This window comes from Scyliorhinus torazame, chromosome 24, assembly GCF_047496885.1.
Source record: "Scyliorhinus torazame isolate Kashiwa2021f chromosome 24, sScyTor2.1, whole genome shotgun sequence".
Classification (NCBI taxonomy): domain Eukaryota; kingdom Metazoa; phylum Chordata; class Chondrichthyes; order Carcharhiniformes; family Scyliorhinidae; genus Scyliorhinus; species Scyliorhinus torazame.
Window position 1 is genome coordinate 22,321,446 of NC_092730.1, and position 19,316 is coordinate 22,340,761.

General features: G+C 49.2%; 1 protein-coding gene across 1 annotated transcript in view; it reads right to left on the minus strand.

Moving 5' to 3' along the window:
• atg2a (autophagy related 2A) overlaps nucleotides 1-18,437 on the minus strand; it is a 152,492-nt gene extending 134,055 nt beyond the window's left edge. The window contains exons 1-4 of the mRNA XM_072489455.1: nucleotides 18,299-18,437; nucleotides 15,623-15,762; nucleotides 14,274-14,428; nucleotides 10,562-10,712 (exon numbers count right to left, since the gene is read on the minus strand). Coding sequence (XP_072345556.1) covers nucleotides 10,562-10,712; nucleotides 14,274-14,428; nucleotides 15,623-15,762; nucleotides 18,299-18,414 — 562 coding nt within the window. The 5' untranslated portion in view covers nucleotides 18,415-18,437. The remainder of the gene's footprint in view (nucleotides 1-10,561; nucleotides 10,713-14,273; nucleotides 14,429-15,622; nucleotides 15,763-18,298) is intronic.
• Between the last annotated feature and the right edge of the window lie 879 nt (nucleotides 18,438-19,316).

Consider the following 19,316-nt stretch of genomic DNA (forward strand, 5'->3'; position numbering starts at 1 on the left):
CGTAACTCTCATTAACGGGGGGACAGTAACTCTCATTAACGGGGGACAGTAATTCTCATTAACGAGGGGACAGTAACTCATTAACGAGGGGACAGAAATTCTGATTAACGGGGGGACTGCAACTCATTAACGAGGGGAGTGTAACTCATTAACGAGGGGAGTGTAACTCATTAACGAGGGGACAGTAATTCTCATTAACGGGGGGACTGTAACTCATTGCGAGGTGACAGTAACTCTCAGTAACGAGGGGAGTGTAATTCTCATTAATGAGGGGACAGTAACTAATTAACGAGGGGAGTGTAATTCTCATTAATGAGGACAGTAACTCATTAACGAGGGGAGTGTAACTCATTAACAAGGGAACAGTCATTCTTATTAACGTGGGGAGTGTAACTCATTAACGAGGGGAGTGTAACTCATTAAAGAGGGGAGTGTAATTCCCATTAACGAGGGGAGTGTAACTCATTCACGAGGGGTGTGTAACTCATTCACGAGGGGAGTGTAACTCTTTAACGAGGGGACAGTAATTCTCATTAACGAGGGGTGTGTAACTCACACTAACGATGGGACAGTAACTCTCATTAACTAGGGGAGTATAATTCTCATTAACGAGGGGAGTGTAATTCTCATTAACGAGGGGACAGTAATTCTCACTAACGAGGAGTGTAATTCTCATTAATGAGACAGTAACTCATTAACGAGGGGACAGACTCATTAACGAGGGGAGTGTAATTCTCATTAGCGAGGGGACTGTAATTCTCATTAACACGGGGACAGTAATTCTCATTAACGAGGGGACAGTAACTCATTAACGAGGGGACAGTAATTCTCATTAACGGGGGACTAACTCATTGCGAGGTGACAGTAACACTCATTAACGAGGGGAGTGTAATTCTCATTAACGAGGGGTGTGTAATTCTCATTAATGAGGGGACAGTGACTGATTAACGAGGGGAGTGTAATTCTCATTAACGAGGGGACAGTAATTCTCATTAACGAGGGGAGTGTAATTCTCATTAACGAGGGAGTGTAATTCACATTAATTGGGGGACAGTAACTCATTAACGAGGGGAGACTCATTAATGAGGGGATAGTAATTTATTAACGAGGGGAGTGTAACTCATTAACGAGGGGACAGTAACTCATTAACGAGGGGAGTGTGACTCTCATTAATGAGAGGACAGTAACTCATTAACGAGGAGACAGACTCATTAACGAGGGGATTGTAACTCATTAACGAGGGGACAGTAATTCACATTAACGGGGGGACAGTAACTCATTGCGAAGTGACAGTAATACTCTTAACGAGGGGAGTGTAACTCATTAACGAGGGGACAGTAACTCTCATTAACGAGGGAGTGTAATTCTCATTAACGAGGGGAGTGTAATTGTCATTAATAAGGGGACAGTAACTCATTAACGAGGTGACAGACTCAATAACGAGGGAAGTGTAACTCTCATTGGCGAGGGGACAGTAAATCATTAACGAGGGGACAGTAATTCACATTAACGGGGGGACTGTAACTCATTGCGAAGTGACAGTAACACTCATTAACGAGGGGAGTGTACTTCTCATTAACGAGGGGACTGGAACTCATTAACAAGGGGACCATAACTCATTAACGAGGGGACAGTAATTCTTATTCACGAGGGGAGTGTAATTCTCATTAACGAGGGGAGTGTAATTCTCATCAATCAGGGGACAGTAACTCATTAATGAGGGGACAGTAACTCATTAACGAGGGGACAGTAACTCTCATTAACGAGGGGAGTGTAATTCTCATTAATGAGAGGACAGTAACTCATTAACGAGTGGAGTGTAACTCATTAACAAGGGAACAGTAATTCTTATTAACGTGGGGACTGTAACTCATTAAAGAGGGGAGTGTAATTCTCATTAACGAGGGGAGTGTAACTCATTCACGAGGGGTGTGTAACTCATTCACGAGGGGAGTGTAACTCATTAACGAGGGGACAGTAATTCTCATTAACGAGGGGAGTGTAATTCTCATTAATGAGACAGTAACTCATTGACGACGGGACAGACTCATTAATGAGGGAAGTGTAACTCTCATTGGCGAGGGGACTAATTCTCATTAACGCGGGGACAGTAATTCTCATTAACGAGGGGACAGTAACTCATTAACGAGGGGACAGTAAATCTCAAACGGGGGACTGTAACTCATTGCGAGGTGACAGTAACACTCATTAACGAGGGGAGTGTAATTCTCATTAACGAGGGAACAGTAATTCTTATTAACGAGCGGACTGTAACTCATTAACGAGGGGAGTGTAACTCATTAACGGGGAGTATAATTCTCATTAACGAGGGGTGTGTAACTCATTCACGAGGGGAGTGTAACTCATTCATGAGGGGACAGTAATTCTCATTAACGAGGGGATTGTAACTCATTAACGAGGGGAGTGTAACTCATTAACGAGGGGTCAGTAATTCTCATTAACGAGGGGAGTGTAATTCATTAACGAGGGGAGTGTAACTCTCATTAACGAGGGGACAGTAACTCATTAACGAGGGAGTGTAATTCTCATTAACGAGGGCAGTGTAATTGTCATTAATAAGGGGACAATAACTCATTAACGAGGGAACAGTAATACTCATTAACATGGGGAGTGTAATTCTCATTAACGAGCGGAGTGTAACTCATTAACGAGGGGAGTGTAATTCTCATTAACGAGGGGTGTGTAACTTTCATTAACGAGGGGAGTGTAACTCATTAACGAGGGGTGTGTAACTTTCATTAACGAGGGGACAGGAACTCATTAACGAGGGGAGTATAATTCATTAAAGACGGGAGTATAATTGTCATTAACGAGGGGTGTGTAACTCATTCACGAGGGGAGTGTAACTCATTCCTGAGGGGACAGTAATTCTCATTAACGAGGGGAGTGTAACTCATTAACGAGGGGACTGTAACTCTCATTAACAAGGGAGTGTAATTCTCATTAACGAGGGGAGTGTAATTGTCATTAATAAGGGGACAGTAACTCATTAACGAGGGGACAGTAATTCACATTAACGGGGGGACTGTAACTCATTGCGAAGTGACAGTAATACTCTTAACGAGGGGAGTGTAACTCATTAACGAGGGGACAGCAATTCTAATTAACGAGGGAGTGTAATTCTCATTAACGAGGGGAGTGTAATTGTCATTAATAAGGGGACAGTAACTCATTAACGAGGGGACAGTAATTCACATTAACGGGGGGACTGTAACTCATTGCGAAGTGACAGTAACACTCATTAACGAGGGGAGTGTAATTCTCATTAACGAGGGGAGTGTAATTCTCATTACCGAGGGGAGTGTAATTCTCATCAATCAGGGGACAGTAACTCATTAACGAGGAGACAGACTCATTAACGAGGGGAGTGTAACTCATTAACGAGGGGACAGTAATTCACATTAACGGGGGGACAGTAACTCATTGCGAAGTGACAGTAATACTCTTAACGAGGGGAGTGTAACTCATTAACGAGGGGACAGTAACTCTCATTAACGAGGGAGTGTAATTCTCATTAACGAGGGGAGTGTAATTGTCATTAATAAGGGGACAGTAACTCATTAACGAGGTGACAGACTCAATAACGAGGGAAGTGTAACTCTCATTGGCGAGGGGACAGTAACTCATTAACGAGGGGACAGTAATTCACATTAACGGGGGGACTGTAACTCATTGCGAAGTGACAGAAACACTCATTAACGAGGGGAGTGTACTTCTCATTAACGAGGGGACTGGACCTCATTAACAAGGGGACCGTAACTCATTAACGAGGGGACAGTAATTCTCATTAACGAGGGGAGTGTAATTCTCATTAACGAGGGGAGTGTAATTCTCATCAATCAGGGGACAGTAACTCATTATCGAGGGGACAGTAATTCTCTAACGAGGGGCGTGTAATTCTCATCAACCAGGGGACAGTAACTCATTAATGAGGGGACAGTAACTCATTAACGAGGGGACAGTAACTCTCATTAACGAGGGGAGTGTAATTCTCATTAATGAGAGGACAGTAACTCATTAACGAGTGGAGTGTAATTCTCATTAACGAGGGGAGTGTAACTCATTCACGAGGGGTGTGTAACTCATTCACGAGGGGAGTGTAACTCATTAACGAGGGGACAGTAATTCTCATTAACGAGGTGAGTGTAATTCTCATTAATGAGACAGTAACTCATTAACGAGGGGACAGACTCATTAATGAGGGAAGTGTAACTCTCATTGGCGAGGGGACTGTAATTCTCATTAACGCGGGGACAGTAACTCATTAACGAGGGGACAGTAAATCTCAAACGGGGGACTGTAACTCATTGCGAGGTGACAGTAACAGTCATTAACGAGGGGAGTGTAATTCTCATTAACGAGGGAACAGTAATTCTTTTTAACGAGCGGACTGTAACTCATTAACGAGGGGAGTGTAACTCATTAACGGGGAGTATAATTCTCATTAACGAGGGGTGTGTAACTCATTCACGAGGGGAGTGTAACTCATTCATGAGGGGACAGTAATTCTCATTAACGAGGGGATTGTAACTCATTAACGAGGGGAGTGTAACTCATTAACGAGGGGACAGTAATTCTCATTAACGAGGGGAGTGTAATTAATTAACGAGGGGAGTGTAATTCATTAACGAGGGGAGTGTAACTCTCATTAACGAGGGGACAGTAACTCATTAACGAGGGAGTGTAATTCTCATTAACGAGGGCAGTGTAATTGTCATTAATAAGGGGACAGTAACTCATTAACGAGGGAACAGTAATACTCATTAACATGGGGAGTGTAATTCTCATTAACGAGCGGAGTGTAACTCATTAACGAGGGGAGTGTAACTCTCATTAACGAGGGGTGTGTAACTTTCATTAACGAGGGGACAGGAACTCATTAACGAGGGGACTGTAACTCTCATTAACGAGGGGTGTGTAACTTTCATTAACGAGGGGACAGGAACTCATTAACGAGGGGAGTGTAATTCATTAAAGAGGGGAGTATAATTGTCATTAACAAGGGGTGTGTAACTCATTCACGAGGGGAGTGTAACTCATTCCTGAGGGGACAGTAATTCTCATTAACGAGGGGAGTGTAACTCTCATTAACGAGGGGAGTGTAACTCATTAACGAGGGGACTGTAACTCTCATTAACAAGGGAGTGTAATTCTCATTAACGAGGGGAGTGTAATTGTCATTAATAAGGGGACAGTAACTCATTAACGAGGGGACAGTCATTCACATTAACGGGGGGACTGTAACTCATTGCGAAGTGACAGTAATACTCTTAACGAGGGGAGTGTAACTCATTAACGAGGGGACAGCAATTCTCATTAACGAGGGAGTGTAATTCTCATTAACGAGGGGAGTGTAATTGTCATTAATAAGGGGACAGTAACTCATTAACGAGGGGACAGTAATTCACATTAACGGGGGGACTGTAACTCATTGCGAAGTGACAGTAACACTCATTAACGAGGGGAGTGTAATTCTCATTAACGAGGGGAGTGTAATTCTCATTAACAAGGGGAGTGTAATTCTCATTAACGAGGGGAGTGTAATTCTCATCAATCAGGGGACAGTAACTCATTAACGAGGGGACAGTAACTCTCATTAACGAGGGGAGTGTAACTCTCATTAACGAGGGGTGTGTAACTCATTAAAGAGGGGAGTGTAATTCTCATTAACGAGGGGAGTGTAACTCATTCACGAGGGGTGTGTAACTCATTAACGAGGGGACAGTAATTCTCATTAACGAGGGGAGTGTAACTCTCACTAACGAGGGGAGTGTAATTCTCATTAACGAGGGGAGTGTAATTCTCATTAATGAGACAGTAACTCATTAACGAGGGGACAGACTCATTAATGAGGGAAGTGTAACTCTAATTGGTGAGGGGACAGTCTCATTAATGAGGGAAGTGTAATTCTCATTAGCGAGAGGACTGTAATTCTCATTAACGCGGGGACAGTAATTCTCATTAACGAGGGGACAGTAACTCATTAACGCGGGGACAGTAAATCTCAAACGGGGGACTTTAACTCATTGCGAGGTGACAGTAACACTCATTAACGAGGGGAGTGTAATTCTCATTAACGAGGGAACAGTAATTCTTATTAACGAGCGGACTGTAACTCATTAACGAGGGGAGTGTAACTCATTAACGGGGAGTATAATTCTCATTAACGAGGGGTGTGTAACTCATTCACGAGGGGAGTGTAACTCATTCATGAGGGGACAGTAATTCTCATTAACGAGGGGATTGTAACTCATTAACGAGGGGAGTGTAACTCATTAACGAGGGGACAGTAATTCTCATTAACGAGGGGAGTGTAATTAATTAACGAGGGGAGTGTAATTCATTAACGAGGGGAGTGTAACTCTCATTAACGAGGGGACAGTAACTCATTAACGAGGGAGTGTAATTCTCATTAACGAGGGCAGTGTAATTGTCATTAATAAGGGGACAGTAACTCATTAACGAGGGAACAGTAATACTCATTAACATGGGGAGTGTAATTCTCATTAACGAGCGGAGTGTAACTCATTAACGAGGGGAGTGTAATTCTCATTAACGAGGGGTGTGTAACTTTCATTAACGAGGGGAGTGTAACTCTCATTAACGAGGGGTGTGTAACTTTCATTAACGAGGGGACAGGAACTCATTAACGAGGGGAGTGTAACTCTCATTAACGAGGGGTGTGTAACTTTCATTAACGAGGGGACAGGAACTCATTAACGAGGGGAGTGTAATTCATTAAAGAGGGGAGTATAATTGTCATTAACGAGGGGTGTGTAACTCATTCACGAGGGGAGTGTAACTCATTCCTGAGGGGACAGTAATTCTCATTAACGAGGGGAGTGTAACTCTCATTAACGAGGGGAGTGTAACTCATTAACGAGGGGACTGTAACTCTCATTAACAAGGGAGTGTAATTCTCATTAACGAGGGGAGTGTAATTGTCATTAATAAGGGGACAGTAACTCATTAACGAGGGGACAGTCATTCACATTAACGGGGGGACTGTAACTCATTGCGAAGTGACAGTAATACTCTTAACGAGGGGAGTGTAACTCATTAACGAGGGGACAGCAATTCTCATTAACGAGGGAGTGTAATTCTCATTAACGAGGGGAGTGTAATTGTCATTAATAAGGGGACAGTAACTCATTAACGAGGGGACAGTAATTCACATTAACGGGGGGACTGTAACTCATTGCGAAGTGACAGTAACACATTAACGAGGGGAGTGTAATTCTCATTAACGAGGGGAGTGTAATTCTCATTAACGAGGGGAGTGTAACTCTCATTAACGAGGGGTGTGTAACTCATTAAAGAGGGGAGTGTAATTCTCATTAACGAGGGGAGTGTAACTCATTCACGAGGGGTGTGTAACTCATTAACGAGGGGACAGTAATTCTCATTAACGAGGGGTGTAACTCTCACTAACGAGGGGAGTGTAATTCTCATCAACGAGGGGAGTGTAATTCTCATTAATGAGACAGTAACTCATTAACGAGGGGACAGACTCATTAATGAGGGAAGTGTAACTAATTGGCGAGGGGACAGACTCATTAATGAGGGGAGTGTAATTCTCATTAGCGAGAGGAGTGTAATTCTCATTAACACGGGTACAGTAATTCTCATTAACGAGGGGACAGTAACTCATTGCGAGGTGACAGTAACACTCATTAACGAGGGGAGTATAATTCTCATTAACGAGGGGACAGTAACTCATTAACGAGGGGAGTGTAATTCTCATTCGAGGACAGTAACTCATTAACGAGGAGACAGACTCATTAACGAGGGGAGTGTAACTCATTAACGAGGGGAGTGTAATTCTTATTAACTAGCGGACTGTAACTCATTAACGAGGGGAGTGTAACTCATTAACGGGGAGTATAATTCTCATTAACGAAGGGTGTGTAACTCATTCACGAGGGGACAGTAATTCTCATTAACGAGGGGATTGTAATTCATTAACGAGGGGAGTGTAACTCTCATTAACGAGGGGACAGTAACTCATTAACGAGGGTGTAATTCTCATTAACGAGGGGAGTGTAATTGTCATTAAGGGGACAGTAACTCATTAACGAGGGAACAGTAATACTCATTAACATGGGGAGTGTAATTCTCATTAACGAGGGGAGTGTAATTCTCATTAACGAGGGGTGTGTAACTTTCATTAACAAGGGGACAGGAACTCATTAACGAGGGGAGTGTAACTCTCATTAACGAGGGGACAGGAACTCATTAACGAGGGGAGTGTAATTCATTAAAGAGGGGAGTATAATTCTCATTAACGAGGGGTGTGTAACTCATTCACGAGGGGAGTGTAACTCATTCCTGAGGGGACAGTAATTCTCATTAACGAGGGGAGCGTAACTCATTAACGAGGGGAGTGTAACTCATTAACGAGGGGACTGTAACTCATTAACGAGGGGACTGTAACTCTCATTAACAAGGGAGTGTAATTCTCATTAACGAGGGGAGTGTAATTGTCATTAATAAGGGGACAGTAACTCATTAACGAGGGGACAGTAATTCACATTAACGGGTGGACTGTAACTCATTGCGAAGTGACAGTAATACTCTTAACGAGGGGAGTGTAACTCATTAACGAGGGTGTAGTTCTCATTAACGAGGTGATTTCATTAACGAGGGGACAGTAATTCTCATTAACGAGGGGACAGAAATTCTGATTAACGGGGGGACTGCAACTCATTAACGAGGGGAGTGTAACTCATTAACGAGGGGACAGTAACTCATTAACGAGGGGACAGTAATTCTCATTAACGGGGGGACTGTAACTCATTGCGAGGTGACAGTAACTCATTAACGAGGGGAGTGTAATTCTCATTAATGAGGGGACAGTAACTCATTAACGAGGGGAGTGTAATTCTCATTAACGAGGGGACAGTAACTAATTAACGAGGGGAGTGTAATTCTCATTAATGAGAGGACAGTAACTCATTAACGAGGGGAGTGTAACTCATTCATGAGGGGACAGTAATTCTCATTAACGAGGGGAGCGTAACTCTCATTAACGAGGGGACAGTAATTCTCATTAACGAGGGGAGTGTAATTCTCATTAACGAGGGGAGTGTAATTCATTAACGTGGGGACTGTAACTCATTAACGAGGGGAGTGTAACTCATTAACGAGGGGTGTGTAACTCATTAAAGAGGGGAGTGTAATTCTCATTAACGAGGGGAGTGTAATTCTCATTCACGAGGGGAGTGTAACTCTTTAACGAGGGGACAGTAATTCTCATTAACGAGGGGAGTATAATTCTCATTAACGAGGGGTGTGTAACTCATTCACGAGGGGAGTGTAACTCATTAACGAGGGGACAGTAATTCTCATTAACGAGGGGAGTGTAATTCTCATTAACGAGGGGAGTGTAATTCATTAACGTGGGGACTGTAACTCATTAACGAGGGGAGTGTAACTCATTAACGAGGGGTGTGTAACTCATTAAAGAGGGGAGTGTAATTCTCATTAACGAGGGGACAGTAACTCTCATTAACGAGGGGAGTGTAATTCTCATTAAAGAGGGGAGTGTAACTCATTAACGAGGGGACAGTAACTCTCATTAACGAGGGGAGTGTAATTCTCATTAACGAGGGGAGTGTAATTCTCATTCACAAGGGGAGTGTAACTCTTTAACGAGGGGACAGTAATTCTCATTAACGAGGGGAGTGTAATTCTCATTAACGAGGGGTGTGTAACTCATTCACGAGGGGAGTGTAACTCATTAACGAGGGGCGTGTAATTCGCACATTCTCCCCGTGTCTGTGTGGGTTTCACCCCCACAGCCCAAAGATGTGCAGGGTAGGTGGATTGGCCTCGCTAAATTGCCCGTTAATTGGGAAAAAATGAATTGGGTACTCTAAATCTATTTTTGTAAAACGAGGGGCATGTACCTCATTAACAAAGGAAGTGGAACTCATAATGAGGAGAGAGTCATTCGCTAACGAGGGGAGTGAAACTCTAAAGAGGAGAGAGTCACTCTTTAACAAGGAGTGTGTCACTCGCTAACATGGGGAGCGTCACTCTCTAATGAACGGAAAGTCAGTTTCTAACGAGGGGAGAGTCACTCATTAATGAGGGACGTGTACCTCTCATTAACGGGAGGAGTGCTGCTCATTAACGGGAGGAGTGCTGCTCATTAACGAGGAGGCCACGTCTGAAGTATGGATGAAAGAATGCTTTGCCTCCTGCCTATTAACACTAATCTGATGAATTTATTGGGCTGGAGTGTAGACTGAAACGAGACAGGGGTGACCAGATAGCTGAGTCAACCAAGGGTTAATCTACAAGCACGATGAGGAACAGGAATAACGATGTACATCCCCTCCCACGAGTCCAGAATGGAGTTAACTGAGCATCTGTCTGCCAACTCAGCACAGGCTGGGACCCTTCGCACGTCGCCGGAGGGATATAGCCCGTCTCCGGAGTGCTACATTCGGAGGAGGGTTGAATTGGCCGCATTGCTATTAAGGCCGAGCCTGCGAACACAGAGCCCGCCCGCCCAGGTCCCCGCGGAGTAGCCTACCTTTCTGGTACACTGCTACTTTGCTGGACTCGATGCAGAGGTAGCTCAGGTCGGGCTGCCCCTTGTACTGCGAGACGCTGAAGATAGTGCCGTTCTCCACGTCGAGGACCAGTTCTCCGTGAACCCCGCCGGACGCCTTCTCCCCCTCGCCCTGCAAGAAGGATAAATCAAGACCAGCGTCAGGGGCGAAACGGCCAGCCCGCCTCTATGCGAACTGAGGCCATCTTCCTTGACCTGTCCTTCTGTACCTTAACTCCACCTACCCACCTTGATTCTGGAGGCCTTAATCCCCCTTGTCGAACCCCAAATAATGGAACAGAACAGTGCAGCATCGGAGGTGCCCATTCGGCCCATCGAGCCAGCGCTAGGTTTCCGATAGAGCCGCTCGTCCCTCTCCCCCCAAACCCTGCTAATTTTCAACCTTTCTTTCCCCAATTTCCCCCCTGTTGAAAGTTCCCGTTGAATCCTTCCAGGGAGCGCGTTCCCGACCAACAACACCTCGCTGCGAGAAATCGCACTCACCCACCCGCAATGTGGATATTTTTTATCTTAATTTAGATTGGGGATTAATCTCAGGTTTGAAATTTCAATCTATCTGTTGGGCCTCTGCAACTTTTCCTGGGGGGAAAATGTGTCCCGGATTTCCATACAAACATTGGATAGAATCCCTACAGCGCAGTCAGAGGGCATTCGGCCGATCGAGTCCGCACCGACCCTCCGAAAGAGCACCCTACCCAGAATCATTCCCTCCCCCCCCCCCCCCCCCCCCCCCCCCACTGCCCTATCCCCGTAGCCCCACCTAAAAGGGACGGCGCAGTAGCACAGTGGTTAGCACTGTTGCTTCACAGCGCCAAGGTTACGGGTTCGATTCCCCACTGGGTCACTGTCTGTGCGGAGTCTGCACGTTCTCCCCGTGTCTGCGTGGGTTTCCTCCGGGTGCTCCGGTTTCCTCCCACAAAGTCCCGAAAGACGCGCTTGTTGGGTGAATTGGACATTCTGAATTCTCCCTCTGTGTACCCGAACAGGCGCCGGAGTGTGGTGACTAGGGGCTTTTCATTGCGGTGTTAATGTAAGCCTACTTCTGACAATAAAGATTATATTATTATAACCTGCAGCACTTTAGCACGGCCAATCCACCTAACCTGCACATCTTTGGACATTAAGGGACAATTTAGCACGGCCAATCCACCTAACCTGCACATCTTTGGACATTAAGGGGCAATTTAGCACGGCCAATCCACCTAACCTGCACATCTTTGGACATTAAGGGACAATTTAGCACGGCCAATCCACCCAACCTGCACATCTTTGGACACTAAGGGGCAATTTAGCACGGCCAATCCACCTAACCTGCACATCTTTGGACACTAAGGGGCAATTTAGCACGGCCAATCCACCTAACCTGCACATCTTTGGACATTAAGGGACAATTTAGCGCGGCCAATCCACCTAACCTGCACATCTTTGGACATTAAGGGACAATTTAGCACGGCCAATCCACCTAACCTGCACATCTTTGGACATTAAGGGACAATTTAGCACGGCCAATCCACCCAACCTGCACATCTTTGGACACTAAGGGGCAATTTAGCACAGTCAATCCACCCAACCTGCACATCTTTGGACACTAAGGGGCAATTTAGCACGGCCAATCCACCTAACCTGCACATCTTTGGACATTAAGGGACAATTTAGCACGGCCAATCCACCCAACCTGCACATCTTTGGACACTAAGGGACAATTTAGCACGGCCAATCCACCTAACCTGCACATCTTTGGACATTAAGGGACAATTTAGCACGGCCAATCCACCCAACCTGCACATCTTTGGACACTAAGGGGCAATTTAGCACGGCCAATCCACCTAACCTGCACATCTTTGGACATTAAGGGACAATTTAGCGCGGCCAATCCACCTAACCTGCACATCTTTGGACATTAAGGGACAATTTAGCACGGCCAATCCACCTAACCTGCACATCTTTGGACATTAAGGGACAATTTAGCGCAGCCAATCCACCTAACCTGCACATCTTTGGACATTAAGGGACAATTTAGCACGGCCAATCCACCTAACCTGCACATCTTTGGACACTAAGGGACAATTTAGCGCGGCCAATCCACCTAAACTGCACATCTTTGGACACTAAGGGGCAATTTAGCACTGCCAATCCACCTAACCTGCACATCTTTGGACACTAAGGGGCAATTTAGCATGGCCAATCCACCTAACCTGCACATCTTTGGACACTAAGGGGCAATTTAGCACGGCCAATCCACCTAACCTGCACATCTTTGGACTGTGGGAGGAAACTGGAGCGCCCGGAGGAAACCCACGCAGACACGGGGAGAACGTGCAGACTCCACAGAGTTAACCCGAGGCTGGAATCAAACCTGGGTCCCTGGCGCGGTGAGGCAGCGGCGCTGTCCACCGCGCCACCAGGTTCGTCTCTCAAGTGTTTCAAACAACGAATTAACTTTGCACGGCTCTGAGCTCAGCAGCTGCAGAGACTCTTCTCTAACGCTGTGCCATCTTTCATGTCCGCCTGAGGGGGGAAACCCCAGTTTCATCCGAAAGACTGCACCTCCCTCGATGTTGGCACCGGGTGTAACGGCACAGGATGTGCTCGAGTCTTTGGGATGGGGCCTGAAGTGACACCTCTCTGACTCGGAGCTGGCATTGGGAGTGACCAGCCGGGCCAGGCTGACACGGTCCACCTTCCGCAGGACCATAAGACATAGGAGCAGAAGTGGCCACTCGGCCCATCGAGTCTGCTCCGCCATTCAATCATGGCTGATATTTTTCTCATCCCCATTACCCCTGATCCCCTCATTAATCAAGAACCTATCTATCTCTGTCTTAGAGACACTCAGTGATTTGGCCTCCACAGCCTTCTGCGGCAAAGAGTTCCACAGATTCCCCACCCTCTCACTGAAGAAATTCCTCCTCATCTCTGTTTTAAAGGATCGTCCCTTCAGTCTGAGGCTGTGTCCTCTGGTTCTAGTTTTTCCTACAAGTGGAAACATCCTCTCCACGTCCACTCTATCCAGGACTCGCGGTATCCTGTAAGTTTCAATAAGATCCCTCCTCATCCTTCTAAACTCCAATGAGTAGAGACCCAGAGTCCTCAACCGTTCCTCACACGACAAGCTCTTCATTCCAGGGATTATTCTTGTGAACCTCCTCTGGACCCTTTCCAAGGCCCCAGCGCATCCTTCATTAGATACGGGGCCCAAAACTGCTCACAATACTCCAAATGGGGTCTAACCAGAGCCTTATACAGCCTCAGAAGTACATCCCTGCTCTTGTATTCTAGGCCTCTCGACATGAATGCTAACATTGCATTTGCCTTCCTAACTGCCGACTGAACCTGAACGTTAACCTGAAGAGAATCGTGAACAAGGACTCCCAAGACCCTTTGTGCTTCTGATTTCTGAAGCCTTTCCCCATTTGGAAAATAGTCTATGCCTCCATTCCTCCTTCCAAAGTGCATAACCTCACACTTTTCCACTTTGTATTTCATTTGCCACTTCTTTGCCCACCTTCTCGCCTGACCAAGTCCTGCTGCAGCCCCCCCTTGCTTCCTCAATACTCCCTGTCCCTCTCCAGATCTTTGTATCATCTGCAAACTTAGCAACCGTGCCTTCAGTACCTTCTTCCGGCCGGGAATGTGGAGCTGCCAAATATTGACCCTTCTGTGCCCGGCTCACCTTCGACTCAGTCAGTGCCGTGACCCTCCCTTGCCCGATGTTCACTACGGCCGACAGGAAGCTCTGCGCTCTCCCCCTCCGGACCTCCGTCTTCCTCCTCCTCCCGTTCTCTTCCATCGAGCAGAAGTGTGAATCTTCGTCTTCGGAGTCCGAGTCTGGAGGCAAAGCAGAGATCGTAAGTTCGCCGCCGTGGCAGGACGCATCCCACTGGCCTCACGCAGAGCCACGGGGTTCAACTGCCCAATGCCACCGATACATAATTTACGGCGCAGAAGGCGGCCATTCGGCCCGTCGAGTCTGCACCGGCCCTTGGAAAGAGCACTCTACTTGAGCCCCACACCTCCACCCTATCCCCGTCACTCTACCTAACCGTTGGACCTGAGGGGCAATTTTATCATGGCCGATCCACCTCACCTGCACATCTTTGGACTGTGGGAGGAAACCGGAGCACCCGGAGGAAACCCACGCATTAATGGGGAGAAAACGTGCAGACTCCACACAGTCACCCGAGGCCGGAATTGAACCCTTGACCCTGGAGTTGAAAGGCAGTGGCGCTAACCAGTGTGCCACCAAGCCGCCCATAACATGGCTCAAGGGGCTGAATGACTTCCTCCTGTTCCTGTTCCTTTGTAACAGGCTCAAGAGGGGCTGGATGGGCCTCCTTCTGCTCGCGTAGCAGACTTGAGGGGGGGCTGAACGGGCCTCCTCCTGTTCCTTTCTAACAGGCTCAATGAGCAGAATGGCCTCCTGCTATTCCTGTGTGACAGGCTCGAGGGGCTGAATGGGCCTCCTCCTGTTCCTGTGTAACAGGCTCGAGGGGCCGAATGGGCCTCCTCCTGTTCCTGTGTAACAGGCTCGAGGGGCCGAATGGGCCTCCTCCTGTTCCTGTGTAACAGGCTCGAGGGGCTGAATGGGCCTCCTCCTGTTCCTGTGTAACAGGCTCGAGGGGCCGAATGGGCCTCCTCCTGTTCCTGTGTAACAGGCTCGAGGGGGGCCGAATGGGCCTCCTCCTGTTTCTGTGTAACAGACTTGAGGGGCCGAATGGCCTCTTTCGGCCCTGCGCACCAACCCCAACCCAGGGTTTAGCTTGGAGCGAAGTGGTGATGGGCGACGAGATGGTGGAACAGGGCTTGCTAAAGTTACCGGTTTAAATATACGTTCCTCCCCCCTCTTCCGCCCGACAACTCCGGGCCCCTCGACCCGCGGCGTCAAGCTCGCCGCCCCCCCCCCCCCCCCATGCCCAGTTCCGGCAGTCGACCATCTCCTCCGCGCGGGTAAAACGGTCGCCAAGTTGCCCGGTGTCTCGGGGCACTCGGCGAGGATCCGCGGCGACGGAGGGCGCTGCTCACCCGGTCTGAACGCCGACTTGCAAAGGCGGAAGTTGTCCTGCGCCAACGGCATGCAGCCCAGCAGCAGCGGGTGGGCGGCCCCGGTGTCCCCGCCCGGTGCCGGGGCGGCCGACGTCCACATGAGCAGGTCGTTGTTAATTCTGAGGTTTCGAAAGGAGATAAAACACAAGCGGGTCACAAAGCTCCATCCTCGCCCGCGGCCATTCCCTAGCAACCAACCAGCGTGGGGGAGGGGGAGGGTGCACGCACAAACCCCCCCCCCGCTGCTCAGTGCTGTGACATAGTTGAGAGCTGCGGCATTGAAGAAAGGCGAAGGAACGCAGACAAGAGGCGGATGAGGCCATTCGGCCCTCGAGCCTGCTCCGCCATTGATTATGATCATGGCTGATTATTCAAGTCAATAGCCTGATCCTGCTCCCCCCCCTCCTCTCCCCCCCCCTCCTCTCCCCCCCCTCCTCTCTCCCACCTCCTCTCCTCTCCCCCCCCCCTCCTCCTCCTCCTCTCCCCCCCCTCCCCCCCCCTCCTCCTCTCTCCCCTCCTCTCCCCCCCCTCCTCTCTCTCCCCCCCCTCCTCTCCCCCCCTCCTCCTCCCCCTCCCCTCCTCTCCCCCCCTCCTCCTCCTCTCCCCCTCCTCTCCCCCCCCCCCCCCCCTCCTCCTCTCTCCCCCCTCCCCCCCCCTCCCCCCCCCCCTCCTCCCCCCCCCCTCCCCCCCCCTCCCCTTCGTCCCAAGTGCTACATCTAACTGCTTCTCAAAACATGCAACGTTGACCCGGCAGTCCAGGAAGAGAGAGAGGCCGACGTTCTGGCCTTTGCTTCCCTGGTAGCCCGGCGACGAACGCTGTTAGCGTGGAGGGACTCAAAGCACCCCCGAGGGCTGAGGTATGGCTATCGGACATGGCGAGCTTTCTTGGCCGAGAGAAAGTCAGGTTCGCCTTGAGAGGTTCCGCGACTAGGGTTCGCCCGAAGGTGGCAGCCATTTAATGGCTTCTTCGCAGGGGAGTAAGCATCAGCAGGGGGGAGGGCGTGTAAGGGTAGAGTAGAGTGGAGTAGGGGGACATTGAGGCAGGTCCGTGCCTGCCGTGAACAGAGCCGTGGTTTGCACGATGTTTAATTTGTGTCTTGACTTCTTTTTTGTACTGTACAATGTCACTTTTTCGATATGCCTAAAATACCTCAATAAAATTGTTTGTTTATAAAAAAAACATGCAACGTTTTAGCCTCAACTACTTCCTGTGGTAGCAAGTCCCACAGGCCCACCACTCTCCGGGTGACAACATTTCTCCTCACCTCTGTCCCAAACGATCAACCCCCTATCCTCAGAGTGTGACAGCCCCCCCACAAAGTTCTGGACACCCCCCCCCCCTCCCACCATCGGGAATGTCCTGCGTCTACCCCGACGTTGGCAGTTCTGAAGTGTCGCTGTCGTGTAGGAGACGTGGCAGCCATTTTGTGCGCAGCAAGCTCTGGCGAACAGGGCCAGGGTAAAATGGCGGATGACCGGCTTTCCGTTGAAGGGACTGCAATATCCCGCACGGGGCAGGAATGCTCGTCTTCCTCGTGCTCCTTGCGGAGTACGAGCTCCCCCCGCTAGGGGGCGGGGTACCTCAATTGCCTAGCGTAACTAAGTTCCGCCAGTAAGGCGCCGACCAGAAGGAACCCAGTCGGGGGCTACCGGCAAGTGGATATATAGTTGTTTGAAAATAAAATGTCGGCCTTATTTTTATGCAGATGGGGACTTCTCGTGGCCTTATTAAAGGACTACCCCCCCCCCACCCCCACCCCCCCCCCCCAATTCCGATAGTGGCCTTGGGATCTTTGACACCCACTGCAAAGGGCACCAGGGGTCTCAGCCTCATTAGAAAGACAGCGCCCCACCCATCCTGCCCCGACAGTGGACAAACGCCAGCTCACCCGGGCGGGCAGGGTTGCACCACCCCGCACCGAAACCTTCATTCCGACGGTTTATCCGGCGTTCCCGTGCCGGGCACCTTTCAACCGACCTTGGATAGATCCGACTGAGGAAGCACCCAGGTCATCCCAGAGCGAATCACGCGTCCCATAAAAAAATTTTTAAAGAGACAATTCGCGCCTCTGCCGGCTCTTTGAGCGGGCTAGCCCGATTCGGGACACACCGATTCGGGACATACCCGCTGCTCTTTAGCCGCAGCCTTGAAATTTTTTTTTTGGTCAAAACTTTGTCCAAAGTTTTTGGAAGTTCCTATTGGACGTGCCTCCAGCACCCTCTCAAGGCAGCGCCTTCCACATCACAACAACTCGCTGTGTAAAATTACTTTCATCCCAACCCACCCCCAGCTCTGGTTGCTTTCCCAAATCTCCTCAATCTGTGTCCCTCTCTGGTTACCCACTCCCCTGCCAACAGGGAGACACTTTCTCCTCGTTTACTCTACCCCCCGACGATTTGAAGGCCTCGATTTAAACCCCCCCCCCCCCCCGCTCCAAGGAAGACAATCCCACCTCCTCCCCAGTCTCTCCGTGTGACTGATCCCCTCACCCCTGCCGTTCAGCCATTTTGTGCGCAGCAAGCTCTGGCGAACAGGGCCGTGATAAAATGGCGGATGACCGGCTTTCCGAGTTACACGCTCTTGCCGACCGAGAGTGCGGACGGCCACGGGGGGGGGGGGGGGGGGGGGGGGGCGCGGCGGCTCCACGGCCGTACCTGTTGTAGATGCTCTCGTAGAACTCCTTGCTGGGGAGCAGCAGGTGCAGGGAGGGCAGGGTGAGCTCGAGGACGTACTGAGACATTCCCAGCGCCTGGGACTGGAACGCCGCCATCTCTTCGGGATCGCCAGGAATCACCATCTGTCGAGCACAATGAATGTTAAAGGTTGCTAATTGGCCACCAAAATTCAAGTGAGGCGGAAAATAATCACTTGGTGTTTTACGGGACGTTGAATTCACAGTCACGCTCGCTGGCTGGATTATGGGATGTCGGAATTCAGGGCAATGATGGTTGGTTAGATTATGGGGTGTCACGGGCGGCACAGTGGTTAGCACTGCTGCCTCACGGCGCCGAGGACCCGGGTTCGATCCCAGCCTTGGGTCACTGTCCGTGCGGAGTTTGCACGTTCTCCGCGTGCCTGTGTGGGTCTCATCCCTACAACCCAAAGATGAGCAGGATAGGTGGATTGGCCACGCTAAATTGTCCCTTAATTGGGAAACAATTATTGGGTACATTAAATTTTTAAAAAATATTATGGGGTGTCAGCTATCAACATCTTGGAGGGGATCACCATTGACCAGAAACTGAACTGGACCCAGCCACATTAATACTGTGGCTCCCAGAGCAGGTCAGAGGCTGGGAATCCTGCGGAGAGTAACTCACCTCCTGACTCCCCCCCAAAGCCTGTCCACCATCTACAAGGCACAAGTCAGGAGTGTGAGGGAATACTCTCCACTCGCCTGGATGAGCGCGGCTCCCAACAACACTCGAGAAGCTCGACACCATCCAGGACAAAGCAGCCCCGCTCGATCGACACACTAACCACAAACATTCGGTCCCTCCACCCCCGACGCCCAGCGGCAGCCGTGTGCCCCGTCTACAAGACGCCCCGCAGCCACTCGCTCCTTCGACAGCACCTTCCAAACCCGCCACCTCTACCGTCTAGAAGGACGAGGGCAGCAGCAGAAGGACGAGGGCAGCAGCAGACGCACGGGGAACACCACCGCCTGCAAGT